Source organism: Fusarium mangiferae, assembly GCF_900044065.1.
Source record: "Fusarium mangiferae strain MRC7560 genome assembly, contig: FMAN_scaffold012, whole genome shotgun sequence".
Classification (NCBI taxonomy): domain Eukaryota; kingdom Fungi; phylum Ascomycota; class Sordariomycetes; order Hypocreales; family Nectriaceae; genus Fusarium; species Fusarium mangiferae.
Window position 1 is genome coordinate 646,253 of NW_024573932.1, and position 22,249 is coordinate 668,501.

A 22,249-nucleotide genomic window follows, 5' to 3' on the forward strand; every position below is an offset into this window, starting at 1 on the left:
ACTTGGGTTTTTATTCTCTATCATTGCGACTTTGTGATGGTCCTGTCTTTTGATGGAAGTGTATTATCCAGCGCCGAAACCATGTGTATTTAATACGAATTGACATATAATAGCTACATTGTCCTTGACCTCGGTGCTGCTGAATAACAAATTCATGTCCTCGACTGACTCGCAGTCATAATGATAAGCCCAGCTTGTGGGAGGAACTTGACGCTCAGTACAAGTCAATATCGCATTTAACACTTGAACACAGCAGGGCCGGGGATCTTGTAGGTGGTGGCTGTTATCCCTATTAGCAAGGCTTAAACTTCAGCTCAGACGGAAGAATACTCACCCTGGTAAGGGCTGTAGGTAACACCGGGGTCAGTGCTGGCATACGCTCCGGGGAAAGCAACAAGGTTTGAAGGAGTTGTGCTACCGGAGCCGGAGACCTTGAGCTGATGGCAGCCAGGGTAGAACTGGGCTCCGGGATATCCTGAGGCGGAGTGAAGCGCAATAAGCTCATGGCGGACAAGGTAATAACCAGGCTTGATGCACTCAGGAATGGTGTAGTTGACACCCGAGTTACCAGACTTCATCAAAGGGGTCTGGTATGACAGCGTTAGTAATCTTATAACCCCGTATAATGAGGGCTTATACTTACGGTAGCCCAGTTGTTGCTGGTTCCGTCACGTCCAGCCTCCTGAATCTTGAACCAGACCTTCTGGGTACCAGGCTCCCAAGTATCACAGCCTGAATCGGGGCAACGAGCCATGTAAGTAATGACGGGTCCAACATGAGACTCAGGCCAGAGGGTCCACTTCAGGTTGACAGTCGAGCCAGCCTTAGCATCGGCATGGAGAGCAGCAGGTGAGCTTCCCTTGATACCTCCAGCAGTGTAGCCGTTGCACTGCATGTCGATGGAGGTGACATCCTCAACAGGGCCGTTGCCTGGGATCGGACGGGAGATACGCTTGGGAACTGGGTTCATGTAAGGATCAGTGTTAGGGTTGTAGAATTGGTATGTCTGGCCATTAATAGTGCCTGTCTCAACGTATCCGTGGGCAGCAGCCAGGCCAGCAGTGGCGAGAAGTGAGTAGAGGAAATGCATGCTGAATATCTTCAAAGCTATAAGGGTTTATGGAAGAGCTACAAGGTAAAATGAAAGAATGATCCGAGATCTGGGGTGTAGAAGCTTGACGATCACATCCTATCGTGAAAGACTGGCGTCTTATATAACGATGAGGACGATGTTGAATAGACACTAACTGACAAGGGCCGGTAGCATGTAGATGAAACACCCCGAGTATTTCCACCATTCAAACAAATGTTTTCAATACTTTAGTTTTGGAGACTTTCATGATCTAAACGAAAGCCAGGGTGAATTCCCCAATTGGGGAGTGAAAGCTCGGAGCTTCAATGATCATCCCAATTAAGCATCATACCTTATTTTTACTCCGCGACCGAATTGACAGCCACTGGCTCATCTCGCTAGCCGAGAATAGGCCAAGGATTTAGTTGTAAATTGTCGGTCTTCTCATCATGACCTGTCGATGGAGATATCGAGAAGTAGAGATAATTGTAGACGCCATCATGAGGAGCACGTGATATCAGAATGGCTTACCAGTAATCACTGCATTGAAACACCAAACAGACAACATTACCATCGCCATCAGAACCCTGCCTATAAATTCGTCCTTAAGTCTGCCAGATACTGTATCAAAATCTAATCGATCGGTTCTCAGCTACCATGCGTTTACCGCTGGAGGTCATGGGACTCATTGCCGAACATGCGGCTCAGCACATCAGAAATGCATCCCCATTCATCCAACCCACGAATCAAGAGGAGGCAATAAAGGCGCAAGAATACCACCGTGACCTATTAAACCTAGTCCTCTCATGCAAGACCGTCTACAATCATAGTCGACACCTCCTCTACACCTGTCTAATCCTGGGGAATGCTGCCGACATAGTCGCCGCTCTGGCCAATATTGTCAAACATCCACAAGTCGGACCGTCTATCCGTCATATAAGGTGCTGCACGGAGCTTCACTCCGAAACAGAGCGGGATAAGGCTTTACAGCATTGGCTGTTGAACCACTCACACGATGCGGCACTACTCCAAGACGCCCTCAATGCAGAAGGTTTACGTCCTCCTTGGTGGAATGAAACAGATATTCCTTGGACATGCTGGGAAGGATTTGTATACGATGACTGTACAGAGTTTGCACTCTTGGCCCTTCTGCATATGGTAACGGAGCTAGAGACGCTTTCGTTCCAACAGCTTGACGCAGACCTCATTACAAATTGGGAAGAAGAGCGAGATCTGCGAGCATCTTTCGCGGAGGCTCGGACTGGAGCACGACCCTTCTTAGGTTCGTTACGAAGTCTTCACTTCGGTAGTGGGACCTTGGGTGGTATGGAGAACTTTCTTTCCAGTCAACCGCACGAAAATCTAGAAGTCCTGGTCCTCGATGGTATAGGTATTGAAGGCTTCAGCCGATGGTCCAGATACTTTGAGTTCAAAGGTACTCATCTGAAGGAGCTTTACTTGGGAAAAAGAAAAACATCTTCTAAAGCTGTTATTGATCCTCTTCTTGCTCAAAGAGAATGGGTCAATGGCAGGTGGGTTACTCCAGGACCAAAAGAGCTAGAAACCCAGTCTGAGGTGTGTATGGGAGGCGAAGAAGCATGGAGACTCTCGGTTCCAGAAGCCAGAGATACTATGGATTGCCTCAAACACTTCAGGAATCTCAGGGTGTTGGATGTTGTTTTTGACAGACCTCCTGATTGGCCATCTAGGTCGTTGATTGCAATCAAGAACATTGCGTCAGAGTCCTTGGAGGTTTTTAGAATCGAAGGATACCCATTCAAAGTTGTTCCAGGGGATTTTGGACCCTGTAACACTGCGTATGAACGTGCTTTCGTTCCTAGTTTTAATACGGTCGAGTAGGTTAGAGGCTACACTATCTAGCTAAACACCTTTTCTTCAACTAAATGGCATCAACAACTTTTCTTCTTGAATAAGGTCATTATACTCCAGTTACTTTTAGAGAGATATCTCGAACTATTATATAGTGACTACTGCCATGTTACCATGCCCCTGCTGGATTTCCCGCTCCTTGTCTAATTGTCTATAAACTTGTGATAAACGCGACGTATTCTTGGCTCCTTTTACCTCCTTTTCGTAACGTTTACTTTACTAACATCCATAACTCGTTCTCCGTTATATATGCCATATAATAAAATGCCGGATTTTATTAACCTATCTCAGCAGGAACCCACAACGTTCCCACTACAATTCCCACTTCGGCGTTCTAGTAGAATCGAAATGCCCTCTAAACACTCTCCTTAGAACTCCTAAATGTCTAGCAAGCAACTTTCAACTTTCTGTCAACTCGTCTGTAACCGCAAGGGAATAAGGCCTCCTATCTTTTAAGGTATCACCAGGCTTCTTAAACCAGGAGCAAAAAGGTCAAAAACATACAACAGCGGGGATTCGCTGGTCGTCACCGACCCAACTACTAATCCGCCCCTTATCAGCTTATCTATGGGAGAGCGGACGGGATCCCGAGTTCTCTGATAGGTATGGTCGTATGTGAAAGATCGTGGTGTTGAGAAGTCTCAAGACCAAAACAACACGAGCACATAACGTTAATACCAAATGTGATATGGATTTATTAGTGCTATATTAAAACATGCTACAGACCTTGAGGCTTCTTCCGACTGAATGGACTGTTTGGAAATGTCCACGGTGTTGTTGGTGGCGTCTTTAACCTTATGATATACCGCTGTCATATCGTTGAATCACAGCCGACTTTAACCCTTCTTGGAGAGATTGAGTGATACATACCCAGGAAGTTCTGTGTGCATCAGCTGGTTTCTTTGTCTGCCATTCAATCTGGATAGTGTCTAGGTATATGATAATAAGCTTCATACTTGTCGAAATGTTTAAAGACGGGTGCTTATCGTCACCTGCCGAGCTACCAGTGAAGACAAGACGATTGAGCCAGTCCTTCTTGCTTGCAGTTTCTTTGAGTTCTTGAACCAGAGCCATTGTAGGTAATCAAATTCATTCTCAGGTTCGTTAGAGAAAGTTGAGTCTTGATGCTTGTTTCAGGTATTGCTTCTGGCAAGTCATATTCATAGCCGTAACACCGAAGGATAAAACGAATCTAGGGATGATCTATATTAACAATACCGCTGTAATTGTGCCTAAGAGATAGGCATTTTGGTAAACTTTAGAAGATTGCCATACGTCTCTTTGCAGGCTCGCTATGAGAACCAAGTTGCAGCTCGACGATGCAACCGGATGAAAAATAGGAAGATATAGAAATACGACTTACCCTGTGGCGATCTGGGTAATCAATGAGTGAGTACTCACCACTTTCGCTGCGGCAGTTGTCTCGCGTCTTCCGTCCTCTATGGAGTATCTTTCAATTCTGTGCGACAAACAACGTCGCTCGTTTCAACATTTGAGACTCAATGATCATTGCATCACTACAAAAATATGCCGACTCCAATGAATTCGTAAAATTTAAGTAACAGCGTACAATGAGCCTGTCAATGATGTTATACCCGCTCGATGACGGAGTTCGGCAAAGCCACACCTCTATGATGGGTGTATGGGTCGTCGGACTCGATGCCAAATACCCTGTACAAAAGAAACGATCGTGAGAAAGGAGCAGGATAGCTTGGATCTTTGAGGTAACGCGCAAAGAATAATCTTGCAACACTCGACTTTGTCATATGGCGTTAATTTTTACTGTGTCACCAAGCTTAGGAGTTGATATATCAGCTATTAAAATATCTTGTAACCGTGAGTGCAAGGCTTCGACTACACTGTGTTCTGACATGTCGCAGCCTTTTGAAGTAATTTGAACATTTTGTACGACACCTCGAACCTTGGTGTTGAACTCTTTTGCTCCCTCGGACGAGATGCCCTAGATCGTTAGAACCGTTGTTCACCAGGATCTGACAGAAACCCGAAACAGAAGCAGCCCTTCTGGAAGAATGTGACGGTTACGGCCAAGATGCAGCTTTTCATTCTTTAGGCATCCAGATGTTACCAATCTGCCCCAATACCTTGAAAAGGCCTCCCACCCTCGTCGAGTCGAGTGTAACCATACGTAGTATCAACTGAGATTCAAGATCACGCCACTTGGAAAGCAAGCTGTACCGGCCCATTCTCTTGGAATAATGCGTGCACTCAAGCATGTAACATAAAACATGAGATATCAGTTTATATCTCATGCCTGATAACTTGGCGAGCAGCTTGAATTTGGTGACACGCACGGGACTGCCGGCAGCTCACCAGTGTCGGCGAGATCATCGATCTTTGGTTTGTTTTTGTCTCGATTGTTTTGAATTGAGTTCGAGACGAAAGATGGATTTGAGTAACCTAAAAAGTCATGCAGGCTTCCAGAGAAGAGCCTATGGGCATTCAATCATCGTAATGCGTTGTGGATTCTTGGATATGGATGCATGCGATAATGCCGCGGCGTTTCCTAGAATAATTCGCTCACCAGGACAGTCTGGGTGAAGCATCATAGGTCAATAATAACGGGCCTCACATCCAATGCATCCATGATTTGATGCCGACCGCCGTCAATGTTGATCGAAACGTGCTGATAAGGATGTCTCGGACGGTGTCTTGGTGCTGTTAGGCTGTCCCACAAAGATCAGAATTTCCTTTCAGCATGGCACTTCTGTTGTCAGCACTCGTTGCTTTATGCACCTCAATCGCAGATGAGGCCCGATCAAGTCACTCAATCTCGTTCTTCTTTCTCTTCTGTCTTCAAGGTGATGTCGCTTGGCCATCGTCATGAAGCAGCGGCTAACAGTGGGTTGGGTAACACACTACCTGCACGCTGAACTGCAAGCGGCAACCCAGTAAACTAGTGAAAGTACGTATTCGTTTGACGAAATAAACACCAACATTAGTTATTGGCGATCTGGCGCGGAATATCGCAGGTTGGAGTGAGGCACGGAAGCGGGCGGGCATTAGCCAGTTGAGCGGACTGCAGATCACCGACAGGACAGTAGAGGGCATGAGAGGACATCAGAGCCTAGAGGAAAGCGAAGAGAGGAGAGGAGCGGCGGACGCTGCACAGCCCAATCCCAAACCTGACAGGTCGCCCAAGGGTCATCTCGTAACTGGTCCCGTGACGAAAACTGACAACGGCTGAGTGAAACATGGGCTTCGCGGGAGCCTTAGCCAGGCATCCGAGCGATCTATTTAGATTTTAGTCTGCTGAGTCTAGGCTGCTCACGAGTTGCGTAGACTAGTACGCGAGCTTTGAATAACACAGCAAGACAGGCCAGCCTCAACACGGCACCCTGGGCTGAATTGCCTATCCAGGAGTAAATGTGAAGAAGCTCAGCAGTTTGAGTTTTATGGCTGAAATCTCGATCTGAGCATCATCTAGATTGCTGGGCAGGATTGTCGCAGTAGCTGGCACACGAATATGCAATAGTTACCCCACAACTCTGCACCACGGCAAAGATGACCAACAAAGATAGATAACAAGTCAGCGCAACCCCAGATTCACCTTCGAATCAACAAAATTACCAACAGACCCTGCAGCGTGTGGGGGAACAGACCCCGCGTTTTTTTGGGTAAGCCAGTGGATGGATGATGGGGGGCGCAGGGTCAAAATCTAAGCACGAATAGGGGGACAGCGATAAGAAAGACACCCAGCGAACTGAGATGGGACTGAGACCACGAGGGAAGCTCTGGGAGGGGGGGTATTAGAGTTTCGGCCCATGACCAAAACGAGTCGAGAACCACTTCAGCTGTGACAGCTCAATCCTGTTCTCGTGACTCGGTTGGGGCAAGATAGAGAAGACGTTGCCAGTGATGTCACGGCGATCAAGATCAGAGAGAAGGGTAACCAAGGAAAAAAGATAAACAATTTTTGGAATACTGATTATACCAAGGACACGCAGGGAGATGACTCCGATCAGCGGTGCGAAAAACAGGAGTGCGGTGCTCTCTGCATTGTAGGAATGAATGCCTGGCGATCAACAATGGACTCTCCTCTGACTGAGCACTGAGCTTAAGAGAAGGGTTGGGGTTGTGTTCATGTTACTGTGCGTCACCACTAATCTTCACCCTCCCACCATCTGAAGAACACTGGAATTCAATCGCGGGGAGTAGACTGGCGCAGACTGGCCAGGCTCAAAAGGGGAGAGCTGACCCATCGGCACCAAAGGCATGGCGTCACTCAAGAAAGCGAATCAATGTCTTGCACAACTGGTCGTCATTCGTGCATCCAAGACCCTGCAGACAATGACAGGAGGAGGGCTTTGAGGCCCCCTGACTTTTGTTTCTTGTACAGCGTGATGCTCATCCCACAAAAAGTCAACCGCAAGAATGCCGTTTTGTACACGTGCCCACAACAATGCAACAAACGAAAAGTATCAGGAATGACTGGTTCCGGGAGGTACTTACAACAAGCTGGGCTTGATTGATAGTGCAACCGCCGGACGCGGATGGAAATCACGCGGGAACACAAGGAATGGGAAAGTATAGATAAGAGATTCCCGCCCCGAGGCTCCGGCGGTGTTTTTCGGGCGAGGCCCGGAGTAGCCGCTGAAAGACCTCCGGTTCGGCCCTCTCTTCTCTCCACTGACTCGTGGATCGCCACGTTAAGGGCTCTCCAAGTGCCGGACGAGTAAGTTGTAGTATCAGTGGTCGAGGCGATGATCAGAGTGAACCCATATAGACATTATTTCGTTCCGTCCGCAACACCGACCATTCCGATCGGACAAAACAATCTAGATTGTTATCGCAGCTCTAACTGGTGGGTGGGTGGGTGGCTGGATGCTTGGTGAGGTGTCTTATCAGCTGGGGCACGCGATAGAGTTCCGAAACGTGGCCCCCAACTTGCACTACGAATCATCAAGTACCTACTACCTCTAGTAGGCAGCTAGATTCAAATAGTCTTCGTATCTCGCCCATCAGTTGTGCTCCAGATACTGGCACGTATCTATCATATCATAGGCAGGTGAAGTTGCTGGGTTCTGACTGGAACAAATCCAAACTTGTTATCTGTTGCGCCAGCTGGCTCCTCTCTATTTGTCCTGTCCTTTCAAAAGGTCTGGTCAGTCCACTGTCACATTGATAAATTGTGCAGCTCATCAAATCCCTTTGAGATCCTTGCATGCGATATTGCTCGACTGGACAACCAGCCTGACCAATTCTCACCCATTGTCCTTCCGTGTGGCCGATAAAAGCGTGAGCGAGGCTTTGAACACGGTTACTGACTGCTACAAGGGCTGTGCTCTTCGTTGGCGCTTCGAGCGGACCTTGGACCCCGAAACACAGGCTTCCTTGTGACTCGCCAGTTTGACCAATATTTGTGGTTTGGCTTCTGAACTGTCGAGCTCAATCTCAGACAATTGCTTGGCACGCTGCCCTGCCCAAGGTCCCGTTATTGCAGTCTGAACACGCCCCTCCCGTGGCCTCGTAGCCATGCGTCGGTATTGAATAAATACATCCATTGTTGTCGTTATCACTCACCAGAGGACGAAAAGGACCATATCTTTTGCGAACAACAATTTTGTGTTTCTTCTGTCTGCCTGGACGGCAGTTCTGTGTTATTGAAACAATATTGGAAGCCGATATGGACAGCAAGCAAGCTTCTCCGCGGCCCTAAGATCAGCAACCTTGTCTAATTTGATTTGTCAATAACAGACCCCTGCGGCATCTGGATGAAGACACACGAGCATTACACGACAGCAACAAAACCCTTTTCAGCGCTGCAAGGCACGACACGACCCGTTGTTCGCGGTAGCGTAATCCAAACGGCTCGTTCTTTCAACAAACTTCGATTCGAGGAGCCACTTGGCCATCAAAGACGTGATTCGTTCTTCACCTGAGCTCTAGGGCTTTAACCAATTCGCAAGCGTCACCCTTGATCGACGAACCAATCCTGAGCTTCGTGTTTACGTTACTGAAACTGCTCGTTACTGTGCACACAGTTCGCTGGGGACAAGACGGACACGCGGTCATCCCCGGACTGGTCCTCCTTGCTTTGCTTTGCTTTGCTTTGCTTCACTTCTGCCGCTCCGGTTTCGCGGTGCGGATCTCATATCCGGCACTGGCTGGGCCTGGAATCGAAGCTTGTTGAGCCTAGGCAGGGTCACACAGCTTGATCCGAGAAAAAGGGTCCTTTTAGGGAGGAAACATCATTAAAAGTCAGGGCAATCAAGATCAGGGGACTGATCGACAAACGAGGGAGGGCCTCAATTGGGGAAAAAGAAAAGAAAAATAAGTGAGACCTGTGACAAAGCAATCCAGGGCCCAGAAGACAAAAAAAAGAAGTTCGGGAAACCTTTCAAATCTGCCCCGTCCTCAAGGAGCAAGAAAATATTGGACATTGATATAGGGTGTCAAAATAAACTCAGCAAAAGGTATCCTAAGCTTATGCTAAGTTACCTAAGTCTTTTTGTCATTTACGATCAAGGTCCTGAGTTTTCTTTCCTCCCCGAGCCCGTCCGCAAAAGGCTGAGGCGTGCAAGTTGACTGCCGCTGCAACAAGGCCCACAGGGCAGTTTTGAAGAGGTGAGGACCTTCTGGCTCCTGCCAAAACCCTTAGGAAGCCAGAGAGCCACCAACAAGACCCACTCCGCTCCGCTATTGCCAGATTGATTGCAGCGCCTGCCCGCCTACCACCGTCCAATTCCCACTGTCCACTCCTGCCAGCACACCAAACCCCCCCTGGCTCTTAGCCCCGAGGGCAGGATCAAAGGTACCGACCCCAAGTCTCACCCTGTCGTGTCGCACTTGCCCTGTCTTGGATCCCGGAATTCGGACTGGGGGGTGGCCACTTCAGGCAGGATGATGACTCCACGCTCTCTCATGCTGGCGCAGCGTCAGAGGGAGAGCCACCATCAGCGCCCTCCTTCCCCTTGTACTACCGGTGCTAGTCATCATAATACTTTGTCTATTCCGACTCCCTCTCTATCTCCTGCCTTCACTCCCATTCCCACACGTTTATTCTCCTCCTCACCCTCACCTTTATCTTCTTCTGTTCTCTTAGATACTTCCTCTCCTCATCACCAAATATCAACACCGATAAACAGTGTACATTATCTATACCAGCCATCACCTACATACAATACCAAGTTGGCGACTTCAACAGCAGCGACTTCGAAGTCGACCACATTCTCACTTCCGCGCTGGTCGCCAAAGTATGACGATAGCAACAAGAACATTACAGTCACCATATCTTCAGCTCAACCGAACTCCAATGCAACAATGGTTAAACGCAAGGATTGGCGGGAGACTTCAAGTCTTGCCCCTTCGAGCCCACCAAAGACAACAGTTAGTCTGACGATGAGATCAACGACACCTACAAGCCCGGTCAAGATTCCTACCACCAACAACCGATATGGCGCCCATCCTCAAAAGCGTCACTCATCACAAAGGAAACGAAGCAGTGACTCACGATCTTCGGATAAGCTTTCACCGTCTCTTGTTGCACTCTTGGCTGTTACAGATATTCCTCGACATAAGCAACTTCAAAGGCGCCGCCGCCGTTCCGAGAAGACCCTGACCGTTCAGGAGGTTATTGACTGTCAGCATGCTTCGGAAAAGGAACTGAGCTGGACATTCGGTAGCCCTCTGGACATGCTTCTATCCCCACCTCAGGAAGTTGCCGACGATGATGATAGTGTGAGCGATTGCAACATTGGTTCCGGCATGTCAACAAGAACTTATTCCATCGATTCCATCCCATCACTGGACGAGTCATTCTCTAGCGAATGCCTCTCATCTCTCGGAAGCCCAAGGACACCTAGTCCATGCTCCCGCAGGACTAACCTAACGCCTATGCGAAAGTCGCTGGAGCCCGTTATCTCTCCACCTGGCTCCGTTGACGAACACCCACTGGCTGGGGATGATGTTGACGTCGACGAGCTGGACTTCAGCTCTCTCAGCCAGCCTGAGGAGGCTCAGCCCAAGTCTCAGTTCCTGGAACCGTTCAAACCCTTGAGGTCCGTCTTCAAGTCAAATCTTACCGCTTCACTCCGAGCTCTTCGATCAGCGGCCCGATCTTTCTCGGTTCTAAACCTTCCTTCTATCCCACCGGATGATTACTTGACTCGATCTATTCTCACCATCGACCCCAACGTTCCCTATGCTGATGAGCGTCGGCCACCCGTTTCCGAGGAAATGCCTTCCGCCGCAGTTCGCCGCTATCTGAATCCTACCACTAACGCAAGAATCGAACCGCCAACCAAGACCGTTTTTGCCGGAACTTTTGCTGCATCGATTCAGATGCGAACTTACAAGATCCAGCGCTCCCGAACAGCCCCGGGCTCTACCCGAAACTCTTATCCATCAACATCGCTCCAGTCGCAGCCAGCCCCTGTCCCTCAGCAGCCACAGCCGCAGGTCCCCACTCAATCGGTCCCAGGCATGCGACAGCGGGAAATGCGTGAGAACTCCGACTTCATCCGTATCGCTGTCATGGAAATGGCGATGCGCAAGCGCGGAAAGCTCGATGACCAGCGACCGGGCCGAGCTCGTTTCGCACTTCCTCCACGACAAACCTCAACGAAGCCCTACGAGATGGGAGCAAACGGTGTTCCGGCTCGCTGGATTCCTATCACAGCCTAGGTGTCCCTCGCTGTGCCGTACCCAGAATCGACACCACAAATCAAAAGGCTTGAATTTCTCAATTTACGACATGCAACACGTCATGTACCTGGCCATGGTTTCTTTGCATTGCAACGAGGCCGGTTCAGGCAGGACAAGCCACGGAAGTGCAGCCGATTTGGGACCCACTTCATGGACTCATTATGGAGTTTCTGACGTTTAACCATGCCATTGGATGCGATGATGCAAATTTTTTGCCCCCCATCTCAATGGAAGGGTTTTAGAAGCATGCCCACGAGCGATGGTCCCACCACCCGACGATAGGCCCTGGAGAAAGTGCAACACGACTTTTGATGGAACCAGAGCAAAGCGATTGACCTGGTTCTGACTCGGGAAAACCGGGTCGAAATTAGCATCACTCAAGGGGATTGGCCACCGAACACGAACCCGAAACAGCCTGGGCCTCGGCACTCATGGTTATTTCACCATGAGGGTATCGGCCAAACACACCCTGACAACCAATCACAATTTCCATTAGACATGGGAATACTTCATCATTCTAGAAAGCGAGTGGCATTTTCAGGAGTTTCCCGTCATTACACGTTATTTTATTTACTTATTCCCCTTTCTTATCACCGCGAGGTGGAGAAAAAGCGCACAATCACCGGATTGCCAGGAACTTATTTGTCTCTTGTACATTGACCAAAATTTCTCATATTTCTTTTTTCAAACAGGCCCTTTCGGCATTTGACCCCCGCCCAAGCGGGATCGGATGCAACAGAATAAAATCCCGCTCAAGGCCGGGCTTATGGAGAGCCTTGGGACGCGGTCGGAGAAGACTCGGACAGAGAGGGAGTATTGCATCTGTTGAGAGGAGTTGTCATTTAGGACCGCAGGAACAGAGCATCGAGTCCGGTGAATTGGGAGATGATTTCTTTTTTCATAAGCAGGACTGTCATCGGTACATATCACATTCACAAAGCAATCGTCTTTTGAGACGAGGAGAGGCATAGGCGCAAGCGGCATGGCACGTCAAGGAAGACATTGAGCGGTGCATTTACTTGGATATCCATTTGTTAACATTTTACATGTTTTGATCAAGATATTACTATTATTTTTCGTGTTGCACAATCCACTGTGAACATCCTCTTACATTGGACACTTCGGCTATTTCTAGCCCGACTTTTTTTTTGGTAACCATTCAATTCGTGGACCTCTCATTACCTTCGCCAAAAGCGGCAAAGCGACATTTGGGCTGGGCAATGCACGAATGCCCAACCAACCACCTCATCAAAAAAATAATATTGCGCTGGACAGACTACCTACCTGCACGTTGGGCTGTTGTCTCAGACACCGATTGTTGAGATTGCGTGGTCAACGGTTACTGGATCTCACGACAAGGCCTTGCTGGCAATCTCGGCTATCAAGTGTATTTCACTCCATCAGTCTATGTGCTCGGTTATGGACCTTCTCTTTATGCTTCTCATCCGGGCAAAACTGGAGCGATGATGCCAGCAACAGTGACAGGAGTTCCTCAGATGTGGGACAAAGAACAAAAGAACTTCTAGAAGACCCTTTCCTTCTGGTTATGGGGGTAAAAGCCGCGACATTGGATTGAGTCAGACGCTAGTCAGGGGTTGGTGAAGGGCAGGGCTACAAGCGCTTTAATTGTCGATGTTTTGACCACGGGAAAAATCGTCAACTCCCCGCTTGCGATAAGGGAAATAACGCCAAAAAGGCAAGATTTTCAACAGGGTTCTCTTTGCTGCACTGTACTTTGTTGTGCAGTAGCTGGCTCCATAATGCCCTCAGGGCCCCAAGGGGCGTGTAGCGGAGACAAATCTCCTATGCCCAGGAGGGCAACAATGTTCTAGACCGCTTATTACAACATGTTGTTTACTATCTCGTGACTGCAGAATTTATGAAGCCATTTACCCAGGCGGTGTATCAATTCCTATTCTGTGGGGAAACTCCTGTTTGCCCTTCGGATATGTACACCGAGCTGACCGCGATAGGGCATGGTGAGCCCTGATGACGATGGACAGGGTTAGCTCATCCAAGACCACGAGAAACCTACATTTACCTGCCCATGTTGGACATATTTACTAGTCTTCGAGTATAGGGAGTATCCTGGATATGAATTTGCGAGCATGTGCTCTTTTGTAGGATGCCTTGGCATGATAGTCGGGGGACTAGCCACGACGAGAAGGAGGCAAGACATTCTGTAACAAGGGCAAAAGGTCCTACGATAGACACCCTCACATAAGTGCCTAGAGATACGAAATACCCTGACTGTGGTTTCTTGACCATGGGGGAGCTATGGGCAGGTGGATGATAGTGATATTCGCATGTACGCAGCATGTGAGTGCGATCCATAGATTGGCACTTGGTCCTGATATGACAGTACATATTTGATATGGGTGCACTACTATAAGCAAGAATCTTACAGTTGATTCGTTCATTTGAACGAGCATGTTTAGTACATGGTCAGGGCCAAGGGAACCGAAAGTCGGTAGCTACAATAACAACTGCTGATGCTAACTGTATGGGTTACCTTCAAAGGCCGAAGGAGCCATATTCCGGGACAAATGATTACTCGAGCTATAATGTGAGACTATTTTCAGATCAGAAGCATGTCTCCGTGCAACAGTTTGTAGTCCAAGTTGCTGTTCGTCTGGGGAAACACACTTTGAGATCGTCGTACCCACCCATACCTAAAGAGGTATCAAAGAAGCACGAGAGAGTTGACGTTCCTTTCTGTTGAGCTGGGGATCGTAATGTGTAACCTGATTGTTGACTTGTGTCAATTCAAGCTTTGTATATTGCGAGGGGTTGCCATATGATCCGACATAATGAACACTCAGAGTCCAATTCCTGTTGACAAAACTCGATTATCGAAAGAACCTGATATCACTCTAGCAAGAGTTCCTAGAAAGCCATTGATTGATAATGCACCAACTAGTTGGTGACATCGACGTTTAGCTGGGTAACTCCATGTAGTCTTTGTTCAAACATTGTCAATGGGCAAGATACGTTCATTGAAAGCCTCATGATCATATAGACCAAAAAATTCAAAGAGAAACATCAATACCGGAGGATAGCATTGGATCCTTGTCTTGAGACCAGCCTGATGTAACAGAACTGCACTTGTCAACACTGAATCTAAATGAATCTTGATATTTGGACAACCGAGTTAATTCAATTGTATTTCATGTTTCTCTGCAATGATTACCTTAGGACCATATCATTACCAGCATGGACGATGCATGTTGTCAGCATGTTTAAAGAAAGGGATGAGTGTGTGACTAATACAGGTAGAACAAACAAATTTGAAAATTATGAGAACGACTCATGACAGGCAGCGGAAACCGGACATCTGTGCCTTAGACCATGATGTACTAACTGAGCACCTGCCATGACCCTGAGTAATCGGATTTGGAGGGTGTTGTCAAGCCATACCGAACGATTAGAGACGATTATGGTTAGAAGATTCTATACTAAGATGCCTGGTGGGATCAAGTCAAATTTATCGCAGTTCCAAGTTTGAGTGGACTGACCGAGTCTCATACGAGTGAGGTCCAAGCCCTGACTCACGACAGCCAGTAGAGAGATGTTCTAAGGGACTGCATTGTACATGATGCTAAGAGAGGGTAATGCCGTGACTTAGTGATCAGCTGTGATTTAAAATGAATGCGCAGTGTCGTATGTTGGCCCTGTTAAATGACCAAGCCCCTGAAACAGGTTATTCTCAGCAAGTAAATCAGGTAAGGTGTCACCGAATAACTGCAGTATATGTTATGAAGACATTATAGGTAGCTTTAAAAGGCTGATAATGGTATCAGGAAATGTATTCTTCCTCCGAGTTGTGTCTGAAGTCTAGGTAGCCGCATGCAATACACCACGATAACTTGACTGAACAATCACGTAGCTGGACTATGGTGAACGCTAGATGAACATAATTAAAATCATTATTATGAATATGCTAACCAGCCGTGCCAGTTCGTCAATCGCTCCGCCCTCGTCATGGACAGATACGCACTATCCTCAAGCCTATCCTGAAGCTCCTTGAATTTTGGCGTAGGTGCTTTTCTCTCAAACAAGATATCTAATTCGAGGTATGTCAAGTTTCTCGTCTCGGGTAATCTGATATAACACCATATCAGACAGAAGAAGCTCGTTCCTGCGTAGAGGAAACATGACGCGCCGCCAATGTTCCAAGCAGATGGGTTGAGCATCTTGGGCATGATGATGTTGTTGAATATTAAACAGAGGTTATATGTAACCCGTGCGAGAGCAACGGTTTTGACTCGCAGTCGGGTAGAAGGTATTTCGGCTACCACGATATAACAAACGGGGCCGATGGTCATGTCGTAAATAAAAGTCATGGCGATGATCAAACCGCCCAAGGTCCAGTTCGCACCAGTGCGATCGCTCAGCACCACCCATACCACGCCGCCAGCGGTCAACAAGCAGATGGGAGCGAGCAACCCGTATATGTATAGTTTCCGACGACCCACTAAGGGGAGTAGGATCCAGGCAATGATGCCGCCGACGATGCCAACGCCGTAGCAGGCGGTCGAGAGGTTAAAGGATATAGAGGCGCTGAAACCAGCCTGTTCGAAGAAATAAGGTGCATAAGATGTGAGCGACCAGCCACTGAATGCTTGGCAGACCCAGGCAATGCATGAAATCTCTGTTCGTCGACGATTGACTCCTTTGAAGAGATCTCGATAGCTGGCTCCTCCGTAGTTGGAGTCCTTCTCCATCTTGTTGGTGTGCTTCATTAGTGAGATAGTATCCTCTATATCGGTACTATTCTTATTAGTAAGACGAGTCAGAGATTTTCTCGCCTCGTCCGTTCGTTCATGGCGTATTAGCCACCCTGTTTGCCATGTCAGTTGCGTTGTGTTCAGCAGGGCGAGTTCTCTTACAAGGGCTGTCGGGCGCGAACCACACGCCGAACAACAACGGTATCGCCCACGCCCATTGAAGCGCAAAGGGAAGGCGATAAGACCATTGGGAGGTTTCATGAACGAGAGACCGGAGGATGCCGGTGCCGATGACTTGTCCGACCAGCCAGCACATGTTGATGCTGCTGAGGACAAACGGTCGCAAAGCATTTGGCACAACTTCAGCTGAATAAGTCGCAGCAAGAATTTCGATGACACCCCATGACAGCCCTTAAGATACGGTCAGTATTTTTCGTACGATTAGGGGGTTATGAGCATACCAGAGAGAGCTTGTGAGGTTAATAGGACGCCGATACTGTCGGCGAAAAATGCAGGAAACACAGCGATACACATCCAAAACAAACTGGCAAGCATCATCTTTCGGTACCCAATAAGATCCGTGATGTAGCCGTGTGCCAAAAGTCCAATGATTTCACATGCAATTGCGGCGTTCTGCAGACCCATCTGCCATGACGGCGAGATCTCGTACATCTGATCTTCAGCTGGAGTGTCCTTTGGTAGAATTGGTTCTCCATATTTCTCTCTGAATGCAGGAAAAGCAAAGAGACCAGTTACAAGCGACTTGTCATAAGCTCTGAGAATGTTTTAGCTGTGCAGTCTGAATATGATATGATTCTAGGACTTACTCCATGACCACAGTCAGGAAGAGCAATAATGACCATCCCACTGCCTTTGGGTACTGCCGACAGCATGAAAAGAAGGTAGCTTCTTTCTCTTCTGCGAAACCGCGATAGACTCGCCTCGTTGTTGAATCAGAGGCATGAGAATGCGGTAGCCATAGTGAATTGGTGAGGTCGTTTGGTAGAGATTCCAGCTCGGGCTCGCTGCTCCTGGGCGAACCTGTCGCGAACTCTGGTAACTCTGGCAGAGGAATGGGGCGTGCATCAGTGGGGATGGGGATAGCTTCACTGGAAGGGCCCATCTTTGAGTTGGTGCTGGTGGATGGTGTTGAATTCCACCAGTGTAGTCTCATGTCGAATTACGCGGGTTTCCGAGATCGTAAGCGAGTGAGACCATGACTCCCTCTCTCTATCTCTCGCTCTTTTGATGTCCAGGGTGGGTTATTGACGATTCCCCAGATATTTCATGGTTGCAGTTTCGTTTTGTTGATGGAGAGAGTTTCAGTCTCCAGATCCATCCAAGAGAAAGAGAGAATTCAAAGTTGGAACATTGCATTGGCTGCATTGTGGGGACAGCAGATCGATTGGTCAATGGCGATGTAGAGAAGAATCAGCTAGAGGCGAAGATGAGAGCTAAACCTGGTGACCAACACGTCACTTTTGTGCTTGGGGTTCCTGTTCGGGCCGTGGGCCACGGAGTTTGGCGGATATTCAATGGTAATAGTTTGTATGTCTAGACTACTGGGGCTGGGGGGCTGAATAATAATTGCCCATGGGGGACGGTTTAGAGTCTTTTTTCTTTTTACAGCAGAGGCCCTGTAAACAGAACAGGTACGCGATCATACCCAGCCAATGAGAGCTGAAGGTTACAATCTCCCATTCAAGATAGTTGTCCATATGATAAACACTTCTTTTCTCTTCAACTCAGTGAATACCTTGATTAACAACCCAGGCTCCCCCATCTTATGATTCTCAACCAGGTTCAAGTAAGCTCAAATGTGGAACGGTAAAGAATTTCAACCCACCAACATTCGCGCAAAAATCTGGAGTCGGTCCGATCCCCTTACTCTACCTCGGTCTAGGTTCCCCAATAATTAAATGTTTGGTATCTAATAAAAAGTCTGGCGTGACGGCGGCAACGTTGAGTTTCTCAGCAGAGTTCTTATAAGCCAAGCCACGAGGGGAAGACCTGGGGGAGAAAATTGATGTTTCTTGCCAGAACTCCAATCGTACAGTCAGCTCGTGTATGGTCTAATAGTCGTAGTTCCGAGTAATGTGCTCCTCTAACCACAATGTGTTGATAATCATTATCGGTCTGCAACAGCTGCCATATTCCTCTCTCGTTGATGTGAGTTGTTTCTATTTGGGTTTGACTCGGTTTAAGCTTATCAACCACGTTTTGGAGCAATTGACTACAGCCCGTTATTTATCGCCGATCATCCGCCATTGAACCATTGGATGCTTCCAAGTATCGATGACATCTACTAACATGCCAGGCGACATGAATCGACGTTTTGTGTAGCTTCAAGATATTTGCGATCATTGCGAAGAGTGATTTGGCAATAATGGAACTTAGCTACCTACCTATGCACAGCTTGTTTCCTCTGCGCCACGGGCTGGCTGCAGGCGGGGTCACGTGCCAAGCTGTTGAATTCTCATCAATGGAACTCAACACCAAAGCACTCTGTGTCCTGTCCCGAGCCTCAACGAATCACAGTCCATCGGCCTTTCGCGGGAAAGTAGCGCGGCATTCAAAGACATACTCATGTTCGAGGTCTATGCGAGGCGGTGGGCCTTGCCGAGCATGCTATCGCTAGCTCGGAATCACGCGATAAGGAGCTATTCAGTGAGGCCATCATCATCAAAACCACCACAACCAAAGCCTTCATCAGAAGCGAAACCACCACAACCCACAAGATTCACGTTTGTCCCAGAATCAGAGTGGAGACCACTGAGAGACCCGATACACAACTCACAGAAAGACAAGGCAGAAAGATCACGGAGGGGAAAATGGGTTCCCAAGAGACCACCAATATCAAAACAGGGACCGGAACCAGAACCGGAACCGGAACCATCAGAAATGCACCTAAAACAGGACAAACCAGAGTGGGATCAACGGTTTTTGATTGCAAACCTGGAACAGGAAGAGGCTGAGTACAAGGCCAGACGAGCCAGCATGACTTGGAAAGATAGACAGAAGGCATTGGCTGATTTAATGGGATGGTCACTCGAAATGCCTTATTCAAGAGAGTTGTACCATGCGCCTCAGGATTTCAGGTTGGTCAGGAGGCGCAGAGCAATTAGCTGATTCGGATGGTATTCGGCTATCAGCTCAGTCCACGCTTGAAAAGAGAGATAGCAGACAGGCTACCATACCGACTTCGAGGCAGTAATATGAGAGACGTCAGACTCATCTGTCTTGACACTGACAAATTCAGGAACCTGTCCGAGGGACAGAAGGGAGCCAAGTCGTTCCATCTCGGTGTGGCTATTCTGGACACCAGGGATCTTCGAGACGTCATCCAGAATGGCTTCAAACTTGATAATCCATCAGACCTCATTCGAACTTATCAGTTTGCCGTCCAGGACCGCGTGCCCAAAGTGGACCGTTTCTGCTTCGGTGACACAGAGGCCATATCTCGGGAGGACTTGAAGCGCAGATTCGTTGAGTGGCAGAAAGGAAGAGATGTGATCGGCGTTGCATACACGCTTCACAACGACCTGGCACTCTTGAAAGAATTCGAGATCATCCTGACCGCAATCTGCTGGATCGATCTGGCCCTAGCACAATACATTCCACTTCAAAACAAAACTGCACCATCGCTGGCAGCTATGATGAACAGGCTGAGGATTCGCTACGCAGGCAAGCTGCACGAACCGGGAAACGACGCGCATTTCGCCATGAGGACTCTCCTTGGACTCGCAGTTCTGGATTTCTGGCGCGAGTGGACTCATTGGGGAGATGGGCTCGGTGCTATCCCAAGCTGGTACAACCTAGCTACAAAAATAGTTCGGGCTGAAGTCCCATGTCCAGAACGACATGGCTTCACGGATTGAAATTACGTTGGTTGTGACTGCACATCAAGACCGGCTGGGTTTGTATTAACGACAGGTCTCACCACAAGCGGCAACACAAGACTCATCAGAGAGCTCACCAAGGAACGGAGAAATGAAAATCAATGAGGGATGGAAGAAGGTACAAGGGTTGATCGAGATGAGAACCATGATTGCAACTTGGGCGATATCACTCGTCGTCGCCGCTCATGTGAGCCAGGTAATACTGGCTGACGTGTATGTTAGCAGCAAGAACGTCTTTCGCTCAAGATCATTTCCCAAGACTGGGCGATGATCTGACGAGACCCAAAATATGGCAAAGTCAATTCTGAGCAAAACACCAACTGCAAATCACATGCCGTGGATTACAGGTCCACAGAGACAGACAGAATCAGGCTTCCAAGTTGGTTCCCCATCGTCGGGACTGGGCGTTGCATTTTCGTCCTTGTTCGATGTTACCTGGGGTATGGCACCACTGAGCTGGGTTCAGCAGGTTTGCCACTGACAGGAGACAAGGCCAGGCTGAGCCAAAAGCTGTCACCTTGTGTTGGCTGCTGCTGGTGTTCGGTGGACCCCGCCTTGACATGGTCAGATGTTCAGAGCCTGAAGAGGGAGCATGAGGCCAGGGGTTGATAGAGGTCGACAGTTGCTGAAGGCTTCATCCCGGCAAGAGCCGAATTGCAAAGACATATTGGTATAGCAGTCATATCCAGTGCCTGTATTTGTAGTTGTATACTTTGAGATACTTATACAGTATGGTATATAGTACAGAGCAGTAAGTCGCAGTCTATGCAAGGCTGTTGGAGCTCCACATAAATAAATAAAACATCAACAAACTACAAATCATTAATCCGAATAAAAATGATAATAAGGCACATATTATTATTATTGTTGTCATATTGAAAAATACGTTTCACATTGATCGCATCCTCTCCATTCCCCAAGTTCCCAAATCTGGAATGCCTTGGTTCCCCGGAATCGCCCGAATAGGTCAGACAGCCCAGGGGCCAGCACCTACAATCACACCACCATCGACCGACTCTCAATTGGCAATTGAGAATCCTACGGCTCATGATCAACAGCGCAAGAAAAGTTGACAACAATGTAAATTAGTATAAGAGACTTGGTCCAACTCGTCGAAATGGAGTGATTTCTCATCATCATCATCATCATCAATACAGTCCAGTCAAGTCCTGTCTTCTCAGCTCACCATCATCTCAAAAAGTGTCTATATCTTCACTTACACTTACACCAACACCCACTTACACAATGGCCGCCATCGCTAGACCTGCGCTCGCTAAGCCTGCCGCTTACCCCAAGTAAGTCCCCATGCATCTCCACCGTTATCCCATAGACCCTAACAATTATTAAAGGGCTCTCCCCGTTGTCGTCGCTGTCGGCAGCTTCGCTCTCGTCGCTAGCTACGTGACCTCCCAACTGGCCACCACATCAGCCAAGTTCGATCGCTCTTTTGCAAAGTACAACACCCCCGAGAGTGAAGCCAACCGAGCAAGGACCTTTGACGGCGCCATCGAGAACCCCAGGACAAGTCTGTTCAACATCCTCGGTCGACGACAGTAGATGGTCTTGTTTGTCTACAAAACTTCATCATAAAGGGTCCTACAGATCTGCTTCTGCATACGCATATACAATTTCTTCACGTTAAGCGTTCTTTATTACGTCTACAACATCGCCTGGTTATACAGGGCGACGAGACGGACATAGCATTTGGTGGTTGGATAAACTGGAGGCGGCATATACCATGGAAGTCATATAATTTGATCAATGAATAAACATTTAAAAAACTTTACACAAAATCGACCATAATAAATGAGCACGATATATCAATTCTTTTGTATTACATATAAAAATTCCCGCCAGCCCGTCTTTTGCTGAGGTTGCCCTCGTTTCCATAAAGACTGATCTAGGGCTCACCCCTATCCTGTTCATAGAAGGACAACACTTATTCCACCCAATTCGCTCACTATGCTATGATATATGTTCTCCATATTCCTCCTTCA

At 48.0% G+C, this 22,249-nt stretch overlaps 6 protein-coding genes and 1 non-coding gene across 7 annotated transcripts; 4 read left to right on the plus strand and 3 right to left on the minus strand.

Moving 5' to 3' along the window:
* Nucleotides 1–236: 236 nt before the first annotated feature.
* Nucleotides 237–1,090, minus strand: FMAN_07972 (uncharacterized protein; the record flags this gene model as incomplete). Its single annotated transcript, XM_041821389.1, has 3 exons — nt 237–280; nt 335–587; nt 644–1,090. 3 exons carry the CDS (start codon nt 1,088–1,090, stop codon nt 237–239), a joined length of 744 nt encoding a protein of 247 aa, XP_041687174.1.
* A 639-nt stretch (nt 1,091–1,729) lies between these two features.
* On the plus strand, nt 1,730–2,932 carry FMAN_07973 (uncharacterized protein; the record flags this gene model as incomplete). Its single annotated transcript, XM_041821391.1, has 1 exon — nt 1,730–2,932. One exon carries the CDS (start codon nt 1,730–1,732, stop codon nt 2,930–2,932), a length of 1,203 nt encoding a protein of 400 aa, XP_041687175.1.
* Nucleotides 2,933–3,459: 527 nt separating this feature from the next.
* rrna34 lies at nt 3,460–3,575 on the minus strand. The gene has a single exon (XR_005994025.1). It is a non-coding gene; the product is annotated as a ribosomal RNA (ribosomal RNA).
* A 6,248-nt stretch (nt 3,576–9,823) lies between these two features.
* FMAN_07974 (uncharacterized protein) lies at nt 9,824–11,605 on the plus strand (the record flags this gene model as incomplete). The annotated part of the gene is made up of 1 exon (XM_041821392.1): nt 9,824–11,605. The coding sequence occupies one exon, from the start codon at nt 9,824–9,826 to the stop codon at nt 11,603–11,605; it is 1,782 nt and encodes a 593-aa protein (XP_041687176.1).
* A 3,950-nt stretch (nt 11,606–15,555) lies between these two features.
* FMAN_07975 (uncharacterized protein) lies at nt 15,556–17,527 on the minus strand (the record flags this gene model as incomplete). The annotated part of the gene is made up of 4 exons (XM_041821393.1): nt 15,556–16,466; nt 16,516–16,764; nt 16,815–17,128; nt 17,181–17,527. 4 exons carry the CDS (start codon nt 17,525–17,527, stop codon nt 15,556–15,558), a joined length of 1,821 nt encoding a protein of 606 aa, XP_041687177.1.
* Nucleotides 17,528–19,254: 1,727 nt separating this feature from the next.
* Nucleotides 19,255–20,231, plus strand: FMAN_07976 (uncharacterized protein; the record flags this gene model as incomplete). Its single annotated transcript, XM_041821394.1, has 2 exons — nt 19,255–19,451; nt 19,613–20,231. The coding sequence occupies 2 exons, from the start codon at nt 19,255–19,257 to the stop codon at nt 20,229–20,231; spliced, it is 816 nt and encodes a 271-aa protein (XP_041687178.1).
* Nucleotides 20,232–21,497: 1,266 nt separating this feature from the next.
* FMAN_07977 (uncharacterized protein) lies at nt 21,498–21,809 on the plus strand (the record flags this gene model as incomplete). Its single annotated transcript, XM_041821395.1, has 2 exons — nt 21,498–21,547; nt 21,602–21,809. The coding sequence occupies 2 exons, from the start codon at nt 21,498–21,500 to the stop codon at nt 21,807–21,809; spliced, it is 258 nt and encodes an 85-aa protein (XP_041687179.1).
* Nucleotides 21,810–22,249: the final 440 nt, after the last annotated feature.